Source organism: Thamnophis elegans, chromosome 8, assembly GCF_009769535.1.
Source record: "Thamnophis elegans isolate rThaEle1 chromosome 8, rThaEle1.pri, whole genome shotgun sequence".
Taxonomy (NCBI): Eukaryota; Metazoa; Chordata; class Lepidosauria; order Squamata; family Colubridae; genus Thamnophis; species Thamnophis elegans.
In genome coordinates this window covers 57,008,951-57,034,914 of record NC_045548.1, presented here as the reverse complement: position 1 = coordinate 57,034,914, position 25,964 = coordinate 57,008,951, and the positions used below count along the sequence as shown (strand labels likewise).

The 25,964-nt window shown below is 37.9% G+C and overlaps 1 protein-coding gene across 3 annotated transcripts in view; it reads right to left on the bottom strand.

Moving 5' to 3' along the window:
• Nucleotides 1-9,352: 9,352 nt before the first annotated feature.
• ATP6V1C1 (ATPase H+ transporting V1 subunit C1) overlaps nucleotides 9,353-25,964 on the bottom strand; it is a 37,364-nt gene continuing 20,752 nt past the window's right edge. For all 3 annotated transcript variants that reach the window (XM_032222737.1, XM_032222738.1, XM_032222739.1), the window contains exons 3-13: nucleotides 25,076-25,143; nucleotides 23,605-23,690; nucleotides 22,587-22,681; nucleotides 21,358-21,449; nucleotides 20,765-20,863; nucleotides 18,348-18,416; nucleotides 15,775-15,867; nucleotides 15,601-15,694; nucleotides 11,854-11,951; nucleotides 10,266-10,392; nucleotides 9,353-9,952 (exon numbers count right to left, since the gene is read on the bottom strand). In XM_032222737.1, the coding sequence (XP_032078628.1) occupies nucleotides 9,857-9,952; nucleotides 10,266-10,392; nucleotides 11,854-11,951; nucleotides 15,601-15,694; nucleotides 15,775-15,867; nucleotides 18,348-18,416; nucleotides 20,765-20,863; nucleotides 21,358-21,449; nucleotides 22,587-22,681; nucleotides 23,605-23,690; nucleotides 25,076-25,143 (1,017 nt within the window). In that variant the 3' untranslated portion in view covers nucleotides 9,353-9,856. The remainder of the gene's footprint in view (nucleotides 9,953-10,265; nucleotides 10,393-11,853; nucleotides 11,952-15,600; nucleotides 15,695-15,774; nucleotides 15,868-18,347; nucleotides 18,417-20,764; nucleotides 20,864-21,357; nucleotides 21,450-22,586; nucleotides 22,682-23,604; nucleotides 23,691-25,075; nucleotides 25,144-25,964) is intronic.

Below are 25,964 nucleotides of genomic sequence, written 5' to 3'. Positions count from 1 at the left end.
ACCTTTTTCTTTTTCAGATTTATATAAAGGCATTGTATTAAGGTGTGTTTTACTTCAGGTTCTTTTTCTATAGATTTCTAAAATTAAATCCACCATGACGTAAATAGTAACAATCCCATCAGAGATTTGGGAGATTCCATTGTTTCAAAAATTATAATTGTGTTCCTACTTGGGGTTTTCTATTAACAGTTACTAATATACTGGAAAACAAGAAAGGAAGAATGGAGAAAATAAATCTTTGCCAGGCCAACACACCTCTTACGTGTTGCTTGTTTTCAGAGATGCACAGAAAGCCATTTTGTCTATGAATGCTAGGTTTAACTTGACTTCAGAAAACAGCTAGTTATAACTATGCCTTCAGTTCATAACTTCCATCTTCAATGCTTGAACTGCAAACTGCTTTATCTTAGGACTTCAAAGGTAAAATTTTCAAATTACCCTTTGGTAGGTAAGCTCCCCATTGGGAGAGCAAGTATGTTCAGAGAAGCGTTGTGAGAGTGTTGTTTGAGAACACACAAACCAGCATACAGAGATACTGCAGTTTAAATAGGCTTTTACTTTCGTGGAAATAGAGGTATCAGAGTCCATCAAACAGTCCAAGTCATACACGGATAAGACAATCAGTCATCAATGTCTTTCAGTTAAGGGATAATCCAAATAACATAGTCTAGTATCATATAATCAGTTCAGAACTCAAAGTTTGCTGGCAGTTGCAAAACTTACAATAGCTCACGGCACTCAGATCTTCTCTAGGTTCTAAATACAATGCATAATGCATCATTTGCTTAAGATATCTTAATATCCTCTTAGCAGCTTGCCAGTGCCTTTCAGTAGATTCAGCATTAAACCTGGCTAAGTGATTTACACTATATGATATGTCGGGCCTTGACCAATTACTCAGATACGATAAGCTATCAATTAGTGATTGATAAATACCTTTATCAAACACTGGGCTTTTTACATCATCATGGCTAAATTCCTGACCCATTGGAGTTTTAGCTGGTTTACACAGGTCCATCCTAAACATTCTGAGTAGCTGGTTAATCTTCTCAGTTTGTGAGATTTTGTATCTTCCCCTAGCTTTATCTATTTTTAACCCAAAATATTGCCTAATCTCACCAAGATGTTTTATAATGAACTTCGTCCTTGACAGTGTTATAATACTCATAGCTTCTTGCTCAGTTTTAGTGACTAATGCTATGTCATCAGTGAATAATAGCAACAATGAAATCACACCATTGCTTTCCTTCTTAAACAAACATGGATTAGCCATGCCAGCTTTAAAACCCATCTTAGTTAACTCTTTAACTAAACATTGATTCCATTCATAGCCTGATTGCTTTAAGCCATAAAGACACTTTCTTAACTTCCAGCAATTAGTGTTGTTACCAGTGTTTAATACTAAAGGCTTCTTTAAATATATAGTATGTTGCACCGGTGCATGAAGATATGCCGTCTCAACATCTACATATCTAGGGTTAATTCATGGTAATTAGCAGGAACCTTATCTGCCTGATATGCTATAGACGCCTGATACCTGTCAGGTGGTCTAGTTACACGAGTTGAATGTCTAGGTATTTCAGGACTCACCAGTGGACTCTCCTGTTTCACCTGCTCCCGTTCTTCTAGTTCCTCCTGTACCTGCACTTCCTCTTTAATTGCTGGTTTGACCTCTGCTGACCACATGTCTGTGTTCACATTGATTATGGTTTATTTGCCAGAATATAAAACTAGTTTACCATGTTTCAGAATAATAACGAGGATGAATTTCTGGTCTGTTCTACCATTGCTTCTGAATTTAATCTACTGTGGGTGAAACATATGGCTTAATTTTTTTTATTTCAAATTTTCCCTTTTTTTTTTGCATCTTACTTTTGGTTAATTCTAGTAAAAATGTTAACCAGCCATGTGATGGATAGAGAGTTATATCTCTTAAATGAAAAGGAAGAGCGAGCTTTTAAGGTATGCTGCACTGTGTTTTTAGCAAATATAGAGCATTAGGTTCCAATAAAGGAGAATATTTGTAGCTCAGGGTTGAAATGAAGGGTCCTTGGTGTTCTTTGAACTTCTTGCCTCCTTGCAGATGTTTCATTCCCTAACTAGCACTGATGATGTTATTTAGCTAGGGTAATGAAACATCTGCAAGAAAACAAGCAAGCTCAGAGATTGTTGGGTTACATAAATAACATTTCCAAAGCTTGCTGAGAAGAAACAAGTACATATTTGTATGGCCCCTGACCGGAATCACCTAGTTTGGCTCTTAAAAGTCAAAACTGTTTCTATCCAATGTGATACTCAAATCTTTTGCTTAGTGGACAATGGGAAAAATTGCCTAGGCTGCCATTATATTTAATGAAGTTGGAAAGAGTTTACATTGTTTTTGATCTCAAAGTAAACCCAAGCCAAATCTGCAAGAATATATAGAGATGGAAGAAAATGCAATCTCATCCTACGGTGACGAGGGGCTTAAAGACAGACAGTCTTGAGTTCTCTTAAATTAAGCCCAGATTAGTAACAGTTACAACTCCCTCTAGTATAAGAACATGTAAGAAAACAAAATGAAATATACCTGCATAGGTTCTGTGATACCTCCCTTCCTGCAAAGTACCAGTGATTGGACCAAAACTGCTCTAAAGCTAAATCAAAGCCTGTAGGTTCAAATCCCATTAAAGGGTTGAGCATAAACTAGGGAGCATGAAGTAAAACTACCACTGAAGAGATCCACTAAGAGAAAAATCCATTATGCAGGGCCTCCAACTGGTCAATAGCTAACATAATACCTTAGATAATCCCAGGGTTCCTTGAGCCGTATAAAGAAACCTGACAAGGTAGTGGGGAATGGAAGGAGCTGAATTCTGTCAGAGCTGAAGAAGCTTCTTGGATGAGAAGTGAAACATCTTCAAAAAACAAACAAACAAGGAAGTCCAGTTGTCTCCTAAAAAAGCATCTTTGGGACAACCATGACCTGGATGACTGAGAATCTCTACAGAACACTTTACCAGATTAATCCTTCCAATCTCAAGACAGAGCCATCCAAAGATGAGAAGCTACAGCAACAGTACCACCGGGCCAATTCATTGGGAGATCTTTTCACTGGCCAGCAATTGTGGATGAAAATAAATTGGGGACAACTTGCAAAGTTATAATCTGTTTGTAATTATTGAAAGTTAAAGCCAAGGAGAAGAGTAGCTCAGGAAGGTAAAAGATCTCCTACCTCAGATTCAACTTACATTCCAAATAAATTATTCTGCTGCCTTTATTATTAAGATATAAACCTATTTGAGTAAATGTCAGGGTTCCAAATAGCATCCAAAATTAAATCAGAGTCCAAGGCAAAGTATTGCTCGAAGTTCCAATTTATTAAGAAAGCCATGTTGGCACATCTGGGAAAACCCCGATCTGAAAGCTTCCTAGTTTTCCCCACCCAGTTGAAAGTTCAAGCTCTTGCCCCACACCCACAAGCCCATCACATGGTCCAATCTTCCACTGCAGTTCCACCCATCCAGTTCCGGATGGGTGCAGAGGTGCAGAGACAAAGGATGACCTTGGCTTTCTAGAGATAATTTTGTTTTAGCTACATAGCATCTAACTCCCAATCCCCCCTCCCATTTTCCCACAACAGAAAAGGCATAGTAGAATAATAGAAAGTGTGGCAAGCCAAAACTCCAAGAGGAATATGGCTGCAGGCCTGACATAGATTTATATGCAAACTAAGTTCAAATGTTGTGCTAACCTACAATATGTACAATGTTTCTCAACCTTGGCAACTTGAAGATGTGTGGACTTCAACTCCCAGAATTCCCCAGCCAGCCATGTTAGAACAAGTAGCTGAGTTCATATATCACACTAAGCAACTAAACTCAGCCAAGAAACCACAGATCAGTGTGTCTGAACTTCTCCTTTGGATTCATGCAACATATTAAGTTGAAACTAAACAACCATATGGTGGCCTAATAGGACGTGTGAAAGGAACTAGTATGTAACAAAAGATCTTTCACTTCCAGGATGCTGGAAATCATTTCATTCTGGAAAGAACACAATTATTGCTAATGGATGGAGCAATAGAATCGTGTTCTGAGAAAAGGGGAAATGAAGATGATACCATCATGTTTCAATATTGATGCAAAAACCTATTCATAGTGGCATTTTAATGAGTCAGTTTAGGGAGGGGGAGGTAATTTTACGGAAAGTGGGATCTTTCATTATGTCTATTCCACACAATGGCCTCGCCGCACACAGCCACTGCCTGGCAACTGGTGAGTCAGGATTGTGTACACAAATAAAATGGGCTATATTTCTAAACGCTGACATATGTTCTTTGCTTTGTAGGAAACCTTTGTGCTCAACATCCTGCTGGGGGAAAACATTTTGAAATGCAGAATTTATGCTGCTTGGGATTCTAAAAAACATAATGCATCTCATCCCTTTTTTTAGAAGAGACTGAAAACAAAGTGTTACAAGGCAAGATGGAGAGAGCAAGGTTAAGGATAGCAGGGATAGCATTTAAAAAAAATCTGGAAGGGAAATCATATGGAAGGTATGTTCTCTGCTGTAACACAAGATCATAGACCCGTGATGGCAAACCTATGGCACAGGTGGCATGTGGAGCCCTCCATGCAGGCATGCGAGCCATCACCCCAGCTCAGTTCCACCATGCATGCGTGTGCGCCTCCTGCTGGCCAGTTGATATTTGAGTCTGCCGTGCATGTGGGTGATGTGCGTGCATGCGTGGCAGGTGGGTTCAGTGCAGGAGAGGGCGCAAGGGAGTGTCTCTTCCCCACAGCCCATTTTTGGTCCCAGAAGGCTTCAGGGAGTCCTGCTAGGCCCAAAACAGGGCTCGGAGGGGGGGGATGTCGCTCGTGTATTACATTATGGGTGTGGGCATGTGCGTGCATGCTGTTACGTGCATGCGTTTGGCACGCAAGGACAAAAAGGTTAGACATCACTGTTATAGTCTATAGACAAGAGCATAGACCAAAATTGTGGGGTTGGATAATTCCCAACTTTAGGAGTTTTTTTGACAATTGCAACAATTTTGAGGAGCATAGCTGGCTTTCTTTTATTGAATGTATCCATGCAGAGGCTAAAAATGCTTTAATTTGGATTCTGGCACAAGAAGCGAGGACTTGGACTGCATGACCAAAAAGGTGCTTCTTCCCTTTCTGTGATCCTATGAGCTACTGCCTATTGAGGAGCAAAAAGAATAAACCAGCTAGGTTGTTTGGTTTTTTTTTTTGAACTTTGCTAAGTTGATTTCCCCTGGAAATTCCCACACGGAAATACCATTTTCATAAAAGCTTTCTGGGTAATTGGTTCTACTGCTAATCTGAGGTTTCAGGTGGAAACAGCCCATCTAAATGTTTTGGTATGTTGTATTGTGTCTTTCTTTTAAACAGAAGTAGCTTGTCTTCTGTGCCATTTTCTTGGTTATTATTTCCCTGGATTATTTTACCCCGAGACATTAGGTGCCTTGAGATACCAGCAAGGATGTGAATTCTAAAATGCTGGAAATAAATGTGAAAAATGAAGACTGAACCCAGATGGTAAAGACTCGCTGTTTTAATTCAGATCAACATATTCAAATTAGACACCTGCAATGACTATTACTCAAGGAGGATATTCTTCCCTGACAGCTTGTATGGATACTAAGCTGTGCGGAAGATGGTGTTGCTTGGCAACAGAGAATAATTCTAAAGAGCAACCTTTGCTAAAATGGCAGCTTCTGAAAAATAAAGAGGAATGTGGGACAGGTAGAGAACAAGGGAGGAGAAACTACAACTAAAAGGGTAAAAAAGGGGCTTTCCTCCAAATCAGAAAATACGAGACTCAGTTTATGTGCTCTGGCAGAAAATGGAAACATAGCCTCAAAATGAAGCATATGTCAGATAGATAGGAAACCAAACTGTAAAACAGATTCCCTTGCAATTCAAAATACAACTTTAACAAAGTGTTATTTGTCACTGCTATCCACATGTTCAGGTTACCTTGAAGCAAACTTCACAAGAATAAAGAAAATAACATGCAGAGTCAGCTTGTAGGAGAAATGGGCAGAATAAAAATGTAATTAAAAAACCAATCTGATAAGGAGATATCCATATCTATCTATATCTATCTATCTATCTATCTATCTATCTATCTATCTATCTATCTATCTATCTATCTATCTATCTATCATCTATCTATCTATCTGGAACACCTCGAGCAATTTCAACCAAACTTGGTACACAGATTACTTATCCTCTGGGAAAAAATACTCTGTGTGTGTGTGTGTGTAAGACACCCTAACATCCCTCGGGGTGTCTGTTCTGTTAAGAGCCTGTTGTGCCTTAACATGACTTCTACTGTACAGCGCTGTGGAGTTACCATGGTAACAGCTCACAATACTCCATAAGGGGGCTCCCTCTGGTAAGGGGGGAAATCCAACATTAGAAATTCATGGAAGGAGGGTTGGGATAAATACCCGGGCAGTGCTGCTCCTTCCGATTAGGACCCCATTCCGGCTCGGAGGCTCAGACAGAGGGAAGGGGGAGGCGGCGGAGTCCGAGCATCCTCTCCGCCGGGCAGCCAGCCGCAGTGGCGGTGGAAGGGTGGCCCTCTACCCCGCGCTTTCCCGACTCACTAGGGCTCTTCAGGCTGGCCTCGGTGTCGCCGCTCTCCGGGGCGGCAGCAGGCAACAGCTGCTGCTGAGGCTCAGCATCCGTGTTGGTCAGCCAGGTGGATTCAGTCTCCCTGGTCCAGCTCTCATAGTAGCGCGGCTCAATTTAGGTTTTCCTCCTCAGCCCATGTTAGCAATACCACTAGCAGCATTTTGGCTGGCAGGTGTAAGTAGAAGTGGAAATTCAGTCTACTGAAAACATTGTTTTTGCTTATGATTGGATAATTAAAATTTCAGAAGATCCAAAGGCATAGTATTAGAGTGTTACATAGTGCATAAACTAAAGAACTGTCTAAATATGCTCCCTCCCCCCTCTCAAACACACACACACACACACACACACATACATACACACACAAAGTTGCACCAGAAGGATGAAGTTTGAATTCCTCCCCCTCCCTCCGACCCATACATACCTTTTCCAGTTGTTTCAGAGAGGATTTCAACTCTGCTCTTGCCTGCCATCATGAAAAGAAAAAAATGTAAAAGGAAAAAGGCAAGAGCTGAGGTCAGGCTGGGCTAGTTGCTGCCAGAGTCACCGTGTGGATGACTCTGCTTAACTGTTTTAAAAAGCCTCTAAAAAAGCACCCTCTACAGGAGGAGGCAGGAGAACGAAGTGCCTCATCTACGTCAGGAATTTTTTCGGCTTTTAACCCTTGCTTAACTCTTCTTGAAGGATCATAAAAAGTCAGACTAGATGAGGCACATCATTCTCCTGCCACCTCCTGTAGAGGGCACTTTTTTAGAGGCTTTTTTAAACAGTTAAGCACTAAGCAGAGTAATCCACGGTGACTCTGACAGCAACTAGCTCAGCCTGACCTCAGCTCTTGCCTTTTTCCTTTTACATTTTTTTTTCTTTTCATGACAGTGGTGAGGCTCTGCCTCTCCTTACTGCACATCCCTGGCCCCCATCTATTTGGCCTTCCGAAGGGGCCTCAAAACCTGGTTTTGCTGATTGGTCTGGAGGCCTAATGGGATATACCCTGATGGAGGTTGTTAGTCAATTAAAAAAAAAGACTTTAGCCCCCACCCTGTTGTTTACTGGTTCCAGTCTTGGCTAATTTGTATTAATTATAATAATGTTCTAATGTTTTATACTGTTGCTTTTAGCATGTTGCAAGCTACCCAGAGAAACCTGATCGTGAGATGGGTGTCATGTACATTTAATAAGTAACCTACGATTTGCAGACGAACATTTCAAAATAAATATTGAAAGAGTTCCAGAACTCACAGAATTGATTTGTGTGTCTTAAAATTAAGAACAGCAAGAATTTATGGAAGCACACAAGATTACTAAGGAGAAATATAGCTCTCATCCATGTGGAATATTAAACTGAGACAGGAGGCTTAAGACATGCAATATGATGCTTAATTGCATATATCTTAGCAATGAGGATATAATTGTTTCACCAAACCATTACTTTGATTTTTCTATACAAGAGGTCCAAGTAGCAGGTTTTTTTTTTAATATTCTTCATTTCTTAGGATTTTGTGCAGTTTTAAACTTTATTTACTACAACATGTATCAGTCAATTTATTTTGCATTCTCTGTGGGCCATTTGTTGCACTTAATAGATTCTTTAATGGTAGTAATTTTTGATATGTATATGTATATGTTTATGGCAATTGTCAAGAGTATATTCAGATATATTGCCTTTTAACAATTTCTGGAGCTTTCTAGAAGTTCAGACCTTTTGTTCTACATCATGTTTCAAAAGCACTGTCATTTCCTTAAGCGCTACTTGTAGCTGAGCAATTCTTGTTACCCATAGACCTACAATTTCTATTTTAGCAAAAGGCAGGAAAAGAATTGTATAGAAACACGAGGAAGATTCTATGGAAGTGTTGTGTTTTTCATGTAACAAAACCCTGAAATACCATTTATAATGTTTATTTTAAAATGGCACAGGGGTGCCCCCTAGTGCACTGGAAACATAGTACCCTAATTATACAGCAACCCCCATGACTATCTGAATATAAAGCTAATGCGATCAACCAATCAAGGGTCAAGATGTGCTCCTGCTATAAATTCTTCTCGGGATTCCTATTTTTAAAGCTTTTGTATGCATGCATATATCACATCTGGGAAGTCAACCATGGCAGCTTATACATCATGATTTGTATCTCAGCATAAAGAATAAACAATGATTTATTTAATGAACAATACTGAAACCACCCATGCCTTAGTACAGGGGTGTCAAACTCGTGGCCCGCGGGCCGGAAGCATCACACGCTGGCCATGCCCAGTTTAGCGAAGGGGAAAAAAGTTGTGATATGTCCCGTGAGGATGTGAGTTTGACACCCTTGCCTTAGTACAATATTTAAACCAGGTTTATGGAGGGAAAGTGGGACCATAAGTTTCTGTAAATGTGACTGCTTGTGACTGATATGCCATGAAACTCTCCCTATACATTTTACAGTGGCCTATAACGGTGATGGCTAACCTTTTTATTTACCAAAAGCGTGCCCCCACGCATGCACGTGTAACCCCTGCGCTCTTGCACTTGACCCCGTGCAGGAGTGGCAGAGACCCAAAAGCCATCTGTTGGGCAGGAGTCACATGCGCATGCACGGTGGAGCTGAGCTGGGCTGACTGCTCGCATGCCCACACAGAGAGGGCTCTGCATGCAACCTGTGGCATGTGTGCCACAGGTTCGCCGTCACGGGCCTATAAGAACATAAGTACAAAGGCAAGACAATTGTACAGGCATTTTTTATTTTCTTGGGTGGATGCAGTGCTTAGTATCTTGTAAACGTAAAACATTCAGAAAGCATCGACTGAATATCAGTCTGCACATATTTTACATCACAATTCAATTACAATGTTTATAGCACACCTATGAAAAACAGTGAACAATGGCATGTTTTCCCCACCATCTTGCTGTATAAACAAGGTCTTGATGAGGCATGGCATGAAAGCGGAATGACCTCCTTTAGTTTCTTACTCTTTAAATAAAGGACTATTTATAAATACATTTTGATTCTCTCAATATACAATTACAGACCTGATCTATTAAAAACAATAATTACATTTCTCTTTAAAAAGAAAATGTCAAGGGATCAACCACCAAGGGGATTGTTCTCCTATGCAAAGGGAGAAAGAAGCAAGCACGGGTTTATGAGAGATTTAGGAGCGAAATTCTTCAACCTTTCTTGCTTGTACATCAACACTATGAGAAGATCACTAGATTCAGAAAGAAGCTACTTGAAGTCAAGCAAGTTGCAGTCTATCTTGTAGTACACGTAAGGGTAGTATTCTTGCTGACTGAGATTCAAACCTGGAATATCCATGGTTGCCTGAAGGTTTAAAAAAAACATTAATTATAGAGTTAATTTAGCCCCCCCAAAATTAATGGTCACATCTTTGTCTCACATATATAAAAATTACCCCCCCCCCCAATTCAAATCAAAGGAATCTCAGAACTGCCTTTTCATACTTGAAGCTGAGACACTATCTTAAATCATTATCTTAATCTTTTAATCTGGATTTCTGCATTGGGCAGGGAATTGGATTCTGTGATCCCCTCCAACAATATGAAATCAGAAAAAAAATCTACTCAGTGTTATGGCAAAACCTGCAGGTAACCTCATTATAGTATAGATTACTTACATCGATGATTGCTGCAGCACTACTATCAAGATGTTTGTACAAGTCATAAAGGACCTCTCTCAATTTCTTCATTGTTCTCTTGTTGGGTTGAAGGAGCATAGCCTGGAAATTAACTGGCAAGCCATACCTAAATAAATGACAAAGTCATTTTTTGCAAAGGCTAATTAACTTGGGGGAGAGGGAAGCAGAGATGGAGAGAAGAATATTCATCACTCACATCATTATATCTGACACAATTTTTTTTAGTGTTGGGTTCCAATTTCTCTCCTTTCAATTTAAGACATATTTTCAGTGCATTTTTGAAGCACTATAACATAAGTGTCAGGCCTGCAGTTATATTCCTTTTTAGGATCTTTGGCCTGCCACACTCTCTATTATTTCATTGTGCTGTTTCATTAGTGTAGTAGTTGGGAGGGGAGACTAGAAAGGAGTAGAATTGTGGAATGTATTGTTGTCATTCTTTTCTAGAAGCCCAAGGTCATCTTTTGTCTGCGCACCTCTGCATCTGACCAGAACTAGATAGGTGGAAATGCCAGCGTGGCTGAAGAAGATTGGACCATGTGATGGATTTATGGGTGTGGGGATAAGATCATGAACTTTCAACTGGGTGGAATCCCAAGAAGATTTTAGAATTGGGATTTTCACAGATATGCCAACATGTCTGTCTTATTAAATTGGAACTTTAAGGATAGCTCTGCCTTGGACTCTGATTTAATTCTGCATGATATTTGGAACACTGACAATAAGTACACTATATCATGTATGTATGTATATATGTATGTATGTATGTATTAGCCGAGGTGGCGCAGTGGTTAAATGCAGCACTGCAGGCTACTGCTACTGCTAGATCAGCAGTTCAGCGGTTCAAATCTCACCGGCTCAGGGTTGACTCAGCCTTCCATCCTTCCGAGGTGGGTAAAATGAGGACCCGGATTGTTGGGGGCAATATGCTGACTCTCTGTAAACCGCTTAGAGAGGGCTGAAAGCCCTATGAAGCGGTATATAAGTCTACTGCTATTGCTGCTATTGCTATTGCTATGTATGTATGTATGCACACATGCATGTATGTATTCCACAGACCTGGTCCTTAGTATCCAAAAGGTTGGAGACTGCTGATGTAACTAGTTAAGGACAATCATTTTAAAATGATGTATACTCCCAAATATGGCACCATCACTTATTTTGGGATGGTTATAGAAATAGAAATTACATCTTTTGCTGCATAATGAAAACGCAGATCATAAAATTGACGAAGGGATTAGCAACTGGGTAATAGCAGGATGACATACTAAACTGCAGTATTCTATGCCTGAAGCAGAAGTTACCAATTCTCCTCTCACAGTTGCATTAACCTAAGTTGAACTATATGAGTTCAGATAGTGAGGGCTTTTATTATAGTTTCATTCTTGTTTATATAGATGTAACTTGCAAAGTTTTTTTTTTTTATTAGACAATTCATTTCATCTATGGAGTTTAGTACTTTTTAAAAGGGAGCTTATCTACCAAGATTTCCTAAAGTGAGATTATAAAATTGTTGTGTAATTCCTGAAGGAACAGATAACTGTATCTGGCAACAAAGATTTAATACCTTAGAACAGATTCAACAAAGACTCTTAGGGCTTTCACATGAATCCATGCAATAAAAGCTTCACTGAAATTCACTTTTAGCCACCGGACTAGAGGCCCCTGTGATTAAACAGAGAAAAGCAAGCAGACATGGTAAACATTAGAAGACTTTCTCCTGAATATTTAAAATGTGTATGTGTGGGCGTAAAACTATGGTTATGCACGTCTTTCAAATAATAGGCCAAAACACAGGATAATTGAACTAATTAAGTACAGTCAGTGTATTTAATATTTTAAGCATTTATACGTTGCCATTTTATTATTCAGAATTCAAATATTATTTAACAACATCAAAAATTGCAGTATCAGTTTTAGTACTAGTGAAACTGAACATCACGTCATCTCAAGTGGACAACTTAATAATCCTGCACAGAATCAGATTCTTGGCAATGCAGGATGTAAGTATCCCTGCTAGCGTATCATTCATATCACATGAAGAAGTGTTAATGTCCACCACCTATTCACACTTTCAAACAACTACCGTACTTTTTGGAGTATAAAATGCATGAGAGTATAAGACACAAGGTTTTGAAGAGGAATTTTTTAAAAAAAAAGGTTTTGCACACTGCAAACCTCCCCCAAACGTCCTGTTTTTTGGGGAAACGGGCCCATTCCCCCCCCCCACAAAAAAGGGCATGAATAGCCCCTAGGAAGTTTGTAGAGTGCTCCAAAGGGGTGGGGCCAAAAAGAGCAAAAAATGGCCCATTTTTTGCGAAAACGGGCCCGTTTTTTTTTTTGTCCCCCAAAAAAAGGGCATGCATAGCCTTTAGGAAGTTTATAGAGTGCTGCTGTGGGCTTGGGGGGCAAAAAACTGGCCTTTTTTTGCTCATTTCTGCCCTCCCCAGGCCTCATGAGCTCTCTGAAAGCCTTCTAAAAGCTATGTACAGCCATTTTGGTGAAAGGGACAGGGTTTCAGGAAGCAAAAAAATGCTGTATTCAGTGTATAAGACGCACCCAGATTTTCAGCCTCTTTTTTGCCATTTACTTTCTTGCCATTTCTGATCACTGGTTTCAGATGTAATCTTTGGAATTTGTTCTCATCTCCTATGCGACAATCTTTCAAGTATTTTTCCTTCTGCATAAATAAGTCACCTGCTCCTCAATTGCAGAATTCTCAACATCTTAGTCAGTATATTTTGTAATTTCTCTATGAAAAATAGTTTAATCCATTTTTCGTGGCCTGGATATTATTCCTCTTATTATAGCCTATGACTATTAGCTTTTTCTTAAAAAAAAATAACCACAATGTTGCATTCAAGTTCAATTTGGATTGATTAAGACGCTAATCATTTTCTTTCATATTTCTATCAACCTAGGTCTTCCCTACCCTGTACTTGTATTATTTATACCAAGATGCATAAATTTATATTTAAAATTGCCAGTGTTATTTTGAATATTGCTTCTGACTTCTATTGTTGTTGTTCAGTCGTTTAGTCATATCCAACTCTTTGTAACTCCATGGATCATAGCATGCCAGCCCCACCATCCTCCATTGGCTCCCTTAGTTTGCCCAAATTCATGTTCATTGTGTTGATTGCAATATCTAACCAGCTCATCCTCTGCTGTCCCTTTCTCTTTTTGCCTTCCATCTTTCCCAGCATCAGGGTCTTTTCCAATGAATGGTTTCTTCTCATCTGGTGGCCAAAATATTTGAACTTCAGCTTCAGTATCTGTCCTTCCAAAGGACAGTCAGGGTTGATTGCCTTTAGGATTGACTGATTTGATCTCCTTGCAGTCCAAGGGACTTTCAAGAGTGTTCTCCAACACCACAATTCTAAAGCATCAATTCTTCAGTGCTCAGCCTTTCATAAAGTCAAACTCTCACCATCATACATCACGACTGGTTTTCCCAGTAGTAATATATTCTATGGTTGTGAGAAAATAAATCTGAGGCTGCTGGCGACATTTGGGAAAAACAGCTGCAACCTGGCAGAATGCTTTCCATCCCCATCTCTGCAAAGCTCAGTTTAGCTCATGCCTTTTCCCAAAAGATTCTAATGGTCGAAACATGAGATGATGTGTGCTTATTCATTCATTCCTCCATTCAGTTTATTCACAAGCATCCATGCAAGTGTTTTAGCTGTTTGGCTAATTAAGCCACACCTTAACATTTTCAAGAACATGCAGATGTGCACAGAAAGCACAGGCCCCTCACTTGTAAAAGAACTCTAAGACCATTGTGGATGGGTGGGAGAAAAGGAAATAGGAAGACAGCAAGCAGACAAGGAAGCAATAAGCGATGTCTGGAAATTGGGATATAGGGAAGCAAGAGGGCTATCAGTCAATTGCCAGAATTACAAACTATGGTAAGCAGCATATTTTGGCCTGGAACAGTAAAAGGAGCAATCACACTTAGGCAGCACCTAATCCCAACAAGTGCAAGACCTTTTGGAAGGAGCAAATGTTGTATGCCATTTTACAAACTTTAAGACTCTTTTTTTTTAAGGTTTGAGCATTAAAGACTTATTTACATGGCTACATCAACTAGTATTTCCAAGGAGGGTGAAGTTAACCCAGAGCAACAGTTTATGGGTGTGTGTCACAATTAAGCATTATGTACAATTATCTGCTATGCTAAAGTGTTGCTCATCCTTGGAAAATGAAGAACCCTCATACAGGTGGTTCTCAACTTACAACCGTTCCGTTCAACTGTTCAAAGTTACGATGGCACTGGGGAAAAAAGACTTATGACCGTTTCTCACATTTACGACCGTCCTCATCCTTGTGGTCATGTGACCAAAATTTAGATGCTGGTATGTGTTTATGACGGCCATAGTATTGAGATCATATGATCCCCTTTTGCAATCTTCTGATCAGCAAAATGAATGGAGAAGCCATATTCACTTAACCACCGTGTTACTAATGTAACAACTGCAGTGATTCACTTAACAACTGTGGCAAGAAAGATAATAAAATGGGGCAAAATTCACTTAACTGTCTTGCTTAGCAACAGAAATTTTGGGCTCAATTGTGGTTGTAAATCAAGGACTACCTATGACTACTTGATCATAGTTATCCTTGTCAGAACTTGTTTAGCAGCCAAAATCAGAAAATTTATTTTTTTAGCAATCTAAAACAGTTCAGTCCAACTCATTGGCTTAATAAATTGTCAGTAAGGACCTGTTAGAAAGCCAGTAAAATGTTTTGCTAAAAAGTGCTGTTCTTGTTATCTACTTGACGATAATTCTATTTAAAATGAGAAAGATGACCTGATTCTTGATAAAGTCAAGTTGCTTCTTAGTAATCGATGTATTCTTTCCTAGACATTCACTAATTCATCCTTTAATAAACTATTCTAAAAGTTCACTACAAACTGCGAAAGATTATGAATAATAGTTCTTAAATAATACCTACATGTTCTTTTAGAAAAGAACACACCTGGCATTTAATATCTAAAGTCACTTCCTTATCTGCCAGAGCGCCCTTGCATTATTCATTCTATCTTTTGCAGGTCAAATATAATTCCCTGATGGAAAAAAATAACCTGGAACAAAAGTGAGAGTGAGTACTACACCTAAACTATAGCTTCTTTGATACTTCTTGTTAAATAATTTTTTAAAACATTTAGTAATTACTGAAACAGAGCTTATTTGTTAACCAGTGGATGCACCATGTTTATATGAAAAAGCCTAAAAAGATCATCAGCAATGAAACTACTAATTCTGAAAAATTACTTATGTATTTAATGCAAAAATATCAATGAACTTACAAACTGTTTTTTCTTATCAGTAGACAGCCGGTTCATTTCCTCTTTATCTGCCTTCATTTCTTCTTCATTATACTGAAAGTCACGGACAATAAATCTGCACAGGGAAAGAAGTGCAATTCGTAAATTTCTGTGTAGCTATTCCTCAACAAGAAAACAAAGCAGGGTTGCACTTACTTGTTTTCTCTTGCTTTATGTTTGAACTCATCCACTGCCTTCCTGAATAAAGTGACGTTACAGAGATAACTATCCTGGTCCTCAGAAAGGACGCTGCAAAGTAAAAGATGCCAGGACCCGTAAGACAGAAAGCTTTAATGAAACCACAAACTGGAATAAAAACCGAAGTTGTAATTCAAAGCTTGTAAATTGATTTAGTGTTTTGTATTACATTGTAACATTTAGTTTACAGTAATAGGTTTAAGGCAGTATGGTTCGATTAGAGAACAGTAACTGCAGTTCACCGACTACGCTACCCTTTTAACAAAAGTAACATAGATGGCATATTTTACACAAGAAGCCCATTCTTCCCAACAAACAATGGCTATTCAAACTTCATTATTTCAGGAAATAGTGTCAATCTAAGTGTCCAACACAAAAGTGCTTTTGGTAGCCACATATACTGAATGAAAAGCATGAATTGAAGTATATAGTTTGGGGAAAATGGTTAGAATAAGAGTTCTTCTTGGTCTGCACTCACAAAATTCTGTGCAATTTGGTACTATTTCACCAATATACTGTATTTTTCAGAGTATAAGACGCACCCTTTTTCCTTGAAAAAGAGGCTGAAAATCTGGGTGCGTCTTATACACTGAATACAGCATTTTTTGCCTCCCAAAGCCTCGCCCCTTCACCAAAATGGCCGTGCATGCCCTTATGGAAGTTTTCAGAGCTCCTGGGGGCTGAGGAGGGCAGAAATGAGCAAAAAATGGGCCGTTTTTTGCCCCCCCCCCCCAGCAGCACTCTATAAGCCTCCGTAAGGCTATGCATGCAATTTTTTTGATAAAAAATGGGCCTTTTTTGCTCGTTTTTGCCTGCCCAGGAGCACTCTGCAAGCCCCCACCAAAGGCTATTCATGCCTTTTTTTTTGAAGAAAAAAAAAGGGGGGGCTGTTTTCGTGAAAAATGGGCCGTTTTGGGGAGTTTTGCAGAGTGCAAAAACTTTTTTTCCCCTTTCCGAAAGCTCTTTAACTGATTTATGAGAATTACATTGATCAAGTGCTATGCCAGCAGAAACACCTACCTATCTACTGTCTTTCTCTCTATCTCTATTTCTCTCCCTCTATCCCTCTCCCTCCCTCCCTCCCTCCCTACACACACACTCTCTCCCTACCTACCTACTGTATTTCTCTATCTAGCTCTATCCTTCTACCTACCTACTTTCTCTCTCACCCTACCTACTGTATTTCTCTCTCTATCCCTTTATCTACCTACCTACCTAACTACTCTCTCTCTCTCCCTACCTATCTACTGTATTTCTTTCTCTCTCTATTTCTCTCTCTCTATCCCTATACCTACCAACCTACCTACTCTCTCCCTACCTATCTACTGTATTTCTCTCTCTCTATCTTTCTATTTCTATCTATCTATCCCTCTACCTACCTACCTACTGACTCTCTCTCTCTCTATCCTTTTATCTACCTATCTACCTAACTACTCACTCTTTCTCCCTACCTACCTACTGTATTTCTCTCTTTCTCTCCCCCTCTATCCCTCTATCTACCTACCTACTTTTTTTAAAAAATTGCCTCTTCAAAACCTTGGTGCGTCCTATACTCCGGTGCATCTTATACTCCGAAAAATATGGTAGTTTATCTAATAAAGAATATTACTGAATCATATGGTTGGAAGGGATCTTGGAGGTCTTGCAATCCAATCCCCCGTCTAAGACAGGAGTCTTCATATCACCCAGACAAATGATTGTGCAATCTTTTTTGGACTGAATCTCCTTCTGAGTTGCCACTCATTGCTTCTTGTCCTACCCTCAGGTGGAGAATATGGAGAACAAATTGATACCCTCTTCCCTCTGGCAAATGATAGACCGCTATCATCAAAAACAATTGAGGTCATAACTAGGCCTATGGACTGCATTAATATGTGATGATTTATCTGTTTTGGTTTTGTGCAATTTGTGTTTAGAGTTAATATACATATAATCTAAAGAGCCGTGGTGGTGCAATGGTTAGAATGCAGGCTACTTCTGCTGACTGCCAGTTTCCAGTGGGTCAGCAATTTGATTCTCACCAGGCTCAAGATTGTCCCATCCTTACATCCTTCCAAGGTCAGTACAATGAGGACACAGATTGTTGGGGGGAATATGCTGACTCTGTAAATCGCTTTGAGAGGGCTGTAGAGCACTGTGAAGCAGTATATAAGTCTAAGTGTTATTGCTATTGCTATACTTTATTTTATTCAACAAACCATAGTTTAGCACAGTGGTTTGGGGGGCGGGGGGGGGGGGCAAAGTGGTAAAACAAATTAATTTCACACACCAAGCTACACATCAACAGAGAACAAAAGGCCTCTACACAAGCGTATTTGAGTACAGAGAACTAGCATTGGTTCTGCAGAATATAGTTTGAGTAGTAAATTTCAATTCAAATTCAAATAACAGAGATGAACATTTTTAGGGAGAAAAAAATTGTAAACATGGAATCTTTAAAACATATATTCAGTCCATTTTGATTTGTACTTCAATCTATTGCTCCAAGAATCAAGTATATTAAAAGGGTATGAAAAGTGAAACAAGATTACTTGCTGGATCGAGGGACTATCATATCTGTCAAAGTTTCATACTGCTTCATCCAATCAGTGTAATTCATCCTGAAATAAAAAGATAGATTTTCATTGAGAATATTACATAGGTATATATCTATGGCAAGAGAAATCGGGGAGCATGAAACTAGTGCCTTTCCATATACATATATACTATATTGCCAAAAGTATTCGAACACCTGCCTTTACTCGCATGTGAACTTACAGTATTTAACCTGTGATTATGTCTTCCTGACTGAATTGCTGTTAGTATTTTTTTCCCCTTTGGATTCATTGTTGAGTCACTGACACTGCATTAGTGCCCATAATGTGGCTAGCTATTTCCTTAGTCTACTCCATGCTTCGTTCATTTTTATTATCCTATAGATGCATAGCAATAGCAATAGCAATAGCAGTTAGACTTATATACCGCTTCATAGGGCTTTCAGCCCTCTCTAAGCGGTTTACAGAGTCAGCATATCGCCCCCACAGTCTGGGTCCTCATTTCACCCACCTCAGAAGGATGGAAGGCTGAGTCAACCTTGAGCCGGTGAGATTTGAACTGCCGAACTGCAGAGAGCAGTCAGCATATCAGTTATAACGTGACTTCTCCAAATTAATGACTTTTTTCATTATTCTTTGTGCTAATTATAGTTAGTCTGGATTTTATCAGACTGATTTTCATTTATCTGTTCTGTATTAGTATGAGTATTGGGTAGAGAATTTGTAACAACATCCATTAGACATCAGTCAGCAGAGATCTGGAGCATGTGGCATGTCCATATGGGAATGCATGGGGCAGGCAGAGGTTGAGGGGAGGAGATAGTCCTGTAAGTAGCTCAGTTCTATGGTATCTAAAGCTTTAAAGGAAATAACCAGGAAACTTGAATTGCACCTGAACATCTATTGGGAGCCAATATAAGTTCATATGCGAGTAAAGGCAGTTGAGCGAATACTTTTGGCAATATAGTGTAGCTAACAAATGAACGTGTCTCTTATCCCTGCAAACTTAGCACACCAAAGTCCTTCCCAAAGGAGGGGCATGTATCAAAAGAACAGTCATGCCATTTTGATGAATAATTGATGACTGTTTTATGACTGGAAATAAAAACAAGAGTCCAGAACATGGAAAAACCAGTCAGCGTTTTGGAAACGCATTAGTATATGCAAAAAGCTATAAATACAGTGGAGTAAAGGACTTGATTCTATCCTATACACACCTGTGTTAAGACTGGGAATTACTGTTTGTTTTTTTTCTACTGTGAAAGAAAACCTGTGAAATGCTGCTGAAACTAGTTGAACTTCTTTTAAAATTACATTTTTTAAATTTAAAAATGCACTAATCATGTTGACAGGTATTTTGTGGCTCAAAAATATGATAAATAAAATCTGCAATATCTTATTTCTGCCTAGGTTTTTATTAGCTTTAAAGTGTGTTTTTCTAAAGTAACACTATTTTAGTAGAAATGTTCAATTTGCTTAAAAAAATGAACGTCATTAGTATTCTTCTAACAATTTAGCTAGAACACAAGTAGAATATACTTAGATTACAGTATTATTACAAAAGAAACAATCTCATTATTAGAATTACCAATATTTTACTGAAATTACTGGGTAGGATGTAGAATTAGACAAAGATAATCAAGTTCTAAGAAGCAAAATTCAAACTGATTTTGGTAAATTTTACAAACTAGCAGCTAAACAAGTCAAGCAACTCAGTAAGTGAAATTGCACGCTGAGGTGATTTTACTTGACTTATTTAATTTTAAGGATGCATATTTTATGATAATAACAATTTCAATTTATATAGAACTATAATATTTAGGATTAATTACAAGATTGCTCCATATGAGCAGTCCTTGGTTAATGACCACCCCATTTAGCAATTGTTTCAACTTACGACAGTATTGGGAAAGTAGAATTATGACTGATCCTTGAACATAAGATATTCACCGCATCCTTATGGTCATACAATCACCAATTGCAACAGATGGCTTCCCACGAACAAAGTCAATGAGGAAGCTGGCAATAAGTCACAAGTCAAAGCATGTGACATCGTACTTAACAACCACTGGTGATTGACTTAACAATCACAGTGAAACACCTAAGTCAGGCAAGATCACGTAATTCACTTAATAACTATGGTGCTTGCAGACGGAATTGTCAATCCCAATTATAGTCACTAAGTCTTGACTACATATACTATAGTTTCTCTTAAGATTGTATAAATCCTTTCAAAGTCCATCTGTTGAAATTGGGAGCGATCTACTATTTTTAAAAGATGTGCCACATTTTCATATATGCCTTTCATTTATATATGCGACAACTTCATTTAAATCTTTCCCTAAACAAAAAGCTCTTTCTCCTCTTGGACTTTTCTTGTCTGTTCTCTTTTAGGACATAAAATATTGACTTACTTTTGTACAACTACTAACAATGTAATCAAGTACTCAGAATCAAGTACAAAGTCATCCTTCTTCACAATTTCAGCCAAACTTCTTGTTAGCAAACTTCCCCTGTCAAAGCAGAAAAAGAAGATGAGGAAGTGAGTGTTCTACTTCAATCTTTAAATGGATATAAGTACTATTCATTCAGGTGTTCAACCTGGAAGTGCCTCTGTGCTTATGACAGGAATGTGATTCAGGTGGAGAGCAAAACTTTCCACAGATCTTTTTTTTTTTCTCCTTTGGGAAATTAACATTATTGATGTAACTTTCTATAGTACATGCTGGGAAACTCAATAGATCTTTATAGGTTTATACCTACATTTGATTAGATTTGATTACAATGAAGTTAGTGAGGTTAAAAGACATTCTATAAAGACGACACAACACTTAATGCTCCTTTACCATCTAGATATACAAGATTGCATTCCTACTCAGAACTTGTGTTTTAAAATTCAAGAGGCAGAATAGCTTCCTCTACATGTGCATTATTTCAAGAATTTGAATATATATCAAATTGATCATCCAGCTCTGAGACAATCTTACAAAACAAGATGACAACTCACGCATTCTTCCTTTCCAAGTTCTGAAGGTTGCCTTTTAGGCTGTTGTATGCAGATGCCCTTGCCTTTAGATCATTATCAATCTGTGTCACTCCCTTGGAAAAAAATAATAATTAGGACCTGTGTCTTAGAAGGAAGGAGAGACCCAAATTAAATATGTCTATAAAACCTATTACTAATTGCAAGCAGCCAAATAAAAAGGAAAAAAATAAACAGAAAAAAATGAGGCAAAGTATTCAAATTAATAGACTAAACTTCAATGATTCTGGTTTTTAGAAATGAACCAGGAAATATTACCAGGAAATACGATTTTAGCAGTCTGTAATTTTAAAAAAAGATGTATTATGCTCAAAACCTTTTGTATTTTATGATTTTTTTTCTACTAATGTCTACAGAAAACTATTGTCAGACAGAAGCAACAAACTACCGGTAGTTGCAGTGTTTCTTTGCAACAATTTTATCCACTTGATGTTTCTGGAATAAAACTCTTTATCAATGACAAAACACATTGTCAATGTTTTAAGCGTACTTTGATGGTACTACTCTGAAAAAAGCTTTTGTACCCCAAAAATATACATATTAGATGTACGTATATTTAAGAAACAAGGCCAAATTTTTTCAGTATAAATTACATTGAAAATTGCCATGCAATTTTCACTGTTTTAGCAAACAGGATTCCATTCATGAACTGCAATATGGGGTTCAGGAATGGAGTCTTCTAATCTGCAGGACACTTCAATATTCTGTTTCTCTGCTTCCTGACCAATTTGGCAGTTCCAAGATTGACAAGATGCAGAGGAGCTACAGAGCATTCTGGAATTTTTCAGAATGCTCCATTCCCTAAATCCCAAGATCTTGCACATGTCTAGTGGTAAGTACCTCACATGTAATAGGAGGGAGAATAGTTAACAAAAAAGGAAATAACTAATCATCTGAAGTAGCACAGCAATATAAAAGTGTGTGTGCATCTATAGAAAAACTGAACAAAATGATAAGTAGTAAAATTCATACCAAAGATCTATACATTTTTAAATATTTCAATAATATTTACTCCCAGGGAAATTATGTAATTCAAATTTATATGTGATATAAGTATTTTGAAAAAATAATAATCCTGAATATGTAAAATATTATCACTTTATGGTATTCACTTTATTTATGCAATAAAAATAGTCATTTTGTATTAATAATTAGCATACAAGCTCCATAGTCTTTTACGGGTATAATCTTACCTTAGCAATTATTTCTGAAATATTCTTCAGAGACTGTTTGATTGGATACTTGGCCATGTCCCACTGGAATCTTGTTATGTAGGTGATCAAATCAACTAGGGAAAAATGATTAAATATTGAACTAAATAAGCAAACCCATACATCCTACAAAAAATCTAGGGATTTTAAATACATTTAAAAAATAATTACTTAAAATAAAGATGGAACAGAATACAGTGTAACCACCCAAAGAGCATAGGCCATTTCTGATCCACACAAGAACTTTTGCATACAATTAGGATATATTACAGTAGAAGTAATGAGGAAAAAATTCTTATGTCTATGTAGAAAGAATGGAAGAATTTGCCTCATCTATAGCTTTTATAGTTTTAGCTTTGTCTAATTAAAGACGAAATCTCCTTTGACTTTTTATTATCATATTGGCACTGTATCTTTTAGAAATTAGTTTTGGTGAATTCTGAAGATCTATTTTGAATTGTACCATGGAGAATACATATCTAGCCAAATATATTGTTTTTAGGGATGCTTTCTCTATGAGGTGTGAAGAAAAAATGGAATCAGCATTATATGCTTTAAATTATTTCCATATTATATTACTTCCATATTGTACATTTCTTTCATTTTCTTCTGTTCCATCATGTTTGATTCTCAGAGATTGTCTGGACAAGTCTTTGCAGTTTTCCTGATGAAGTTTTTCAAAAGTGCATTGCCATTGCCTCCTTCCTTGGGCTGAGAGGTCCCCCAATTGGTTTTGTACCCAAGGCAGAAAAGAACTGAAAATCTCCTGATTTCTAGACTAATGTTTTAACTACTATACCAAACTGATTTTCAGGATTCTCTTTATGACACTGCAAACACAAGATTTAATAAAGGCTGTTTTATTATGTTTGTGTTGCTTTTATGCAAAATATTTTGTTTTCCAAAACTGATTTATTTTCCACATAAGAATTGAAGGATTGTCTTCTATATAATCAACTCTCAGTATTCAAATACATTGTAGTAGCAAGACAAAATTTACCTCCATTGGCGAGAAGGTTTTCCTGAACTTTATCTTTACTGTCTTCCAACACATCAGACATATATTGTGCCACCTTCTTGACAACACTGGAGACCAGAATGGGGAAGATTTAAGATTTATATCTTAAAGAATATATATTTACTGGGTTTTTTTTCTTTGCATTACAAAAAACAATCAGCCTCCCAGTTTAATTCCTGGCATCTCTGTATGGTATTCAGGACAGCAGGGATCCACAACCATTGGGCCCCTGACTGGTACCAGTCTGTGGTCTGTTAGGAACCAGACCATGCAAGCAGCAGGCGAGTGAGCAAAGCTTTATCTGCACATGCATGGGATCTAGGCTGCATACAAACCATCCCCTCACCCTCCGTCCTGGAAAAATTGTCTTCCACAAAACTGGTCCCTGGTCCCAGCCAGTTTGGGGATCACTGCAGGAGAGCTATTCCCAGTCACTATGAAAACATGCCACTAGATGGCCCTAGCAGTCTAACTTGGCTGAATCTCCTTGTTATGTTCTTCTAGTATCCAGTTTAAAATATGTCAGATCGTGTTTATAATTAAGAACTGCTGTCTGTCCCAATAAATGTCCTTGTTCTTTCTTCAGTTCTACTATCCCCCTTTTAAAGAATATTTAATCCATTTATACATCCTGTTTTCACTTCCTATAGTTGTCTGAATCCTAAACACATCAGGCTTAACAGTTGAAACTTCTAGTGCAACAGACAGCCTCAGGAACAGAAAGGTTAGCCTGTTAACAAAACTGTAAACCCTTAAAAGTTGGCATATTGATAAACTAGAAGGTTTTCAATAACTTTCTCGATTCTCCAAATTAATACTGTGCTCAAATAACCGCTGCCTTTCACTTCGAACAAACATCAGAAATTTTCATTTGAAACTGTTTCCAATCCTAGTTGTTGTTAGTTCTAATCCTAGTGTCAAAGTACAAATCATGAGTTGTATTATTAAATATATTATTTGACTGCACAGGTAGTCCACAACCTGTAAACATTTGTTTAGCAACCATTCAAAGTTACAATGGCACTTTAAAAAGCGACTGATTTTTGTATTTACGACCGCCATAGCCTCCCAAAGGTCAAATGATCAAAATTTGGGCATTTGCCAATCAACATGTATTTACAGTGGTAGCAGCATCCTGGGATCATATGATCAAGCAGTCAATGTGGGAAGTTGGAGTCACTTAACATCCGCATGATTCACTTAACAATGGCCGTGATTCACTGAACACCCATGGCAACAAATCGGGTGCAACTCACTTAACGAGGCCTTGTTAAGAAATTCTGATTCCAACTGTGGTCGTAAGTCGAGAACTACCAGTATAATCTGAAGGAATTTTTACTGTCCCTAACTAGTTAAGCCCAAACAATAGCAGTTAAGACTGTCATACTCAGTTTGACACAGAATAACTACAAAGAAGTCATAAAGTGCTGATATATGAAAAAGTAGAGATTACCCTTCCACAAAGGTATCCAGTTTAGCCAGCTCATCAGATAAACCAACTAAGACATCGAGAGTGCCAACCTAAGGAGGGAAAGAATTATTTAGAAAAATATGCAAAAACATAAAACAGAAAAGAAACTGAGCCAAAAAGAGAAGGCTATGCATTTTATCATAAGCAAGTTCTTATTCAATACAATAGGATTAAGTTTCAAAAATGTGCAGCAGCTAGCAACCTACAATTTTTTTAAATTATTATGCCTTAATCCAAAATAATAAAAATTATTTCATTGAAAACTTTCATCAAATTTAAAACTATTTCATACAGTATAAAAATGCTATTTCATATATTAGTAAAATCCTGTGCTCATTACTGCAAACCAGATGGGAGAAGCACATAGAGTATGAACAAAATGTCAGTGGTTCCATTGCTAACTCTGGAAGCAAGGCTGTAAGAAATACTTGCCTGAAATACTGAGACCTTATGAGTTAGACACTACTGACTTACACAGACAGCTATGTATGTAATATGTTCAGCTCCAAGCAGAGAACTGTTTTCTTGTATTGTATAATGCACAACATGCAATGTAAACATAGTATGTGTGTATAATTAAAAGTTGAATTGCTGAACTGATTAGAGCAAATAGTTTTGCTTACATGTATGGATGTTATACATATGACAGTAACCAGAGAGAAAAATTAGATTATTTTTAGAAAATAAAGGCACTCTTTATTGGTATTGTACTAGTGCAAATCAAACCTTTATTGTCAACGCACAACATGTGTGCAATGCTGTGGATTCAAGCTTCTCTACAGCAACTCCATAATCTTGGAAAGAGATGTTGCTGCTATAATGCGCCACACTTTCCATTTTTATACCAGTTCTCCCAAATCAAATACAAAGC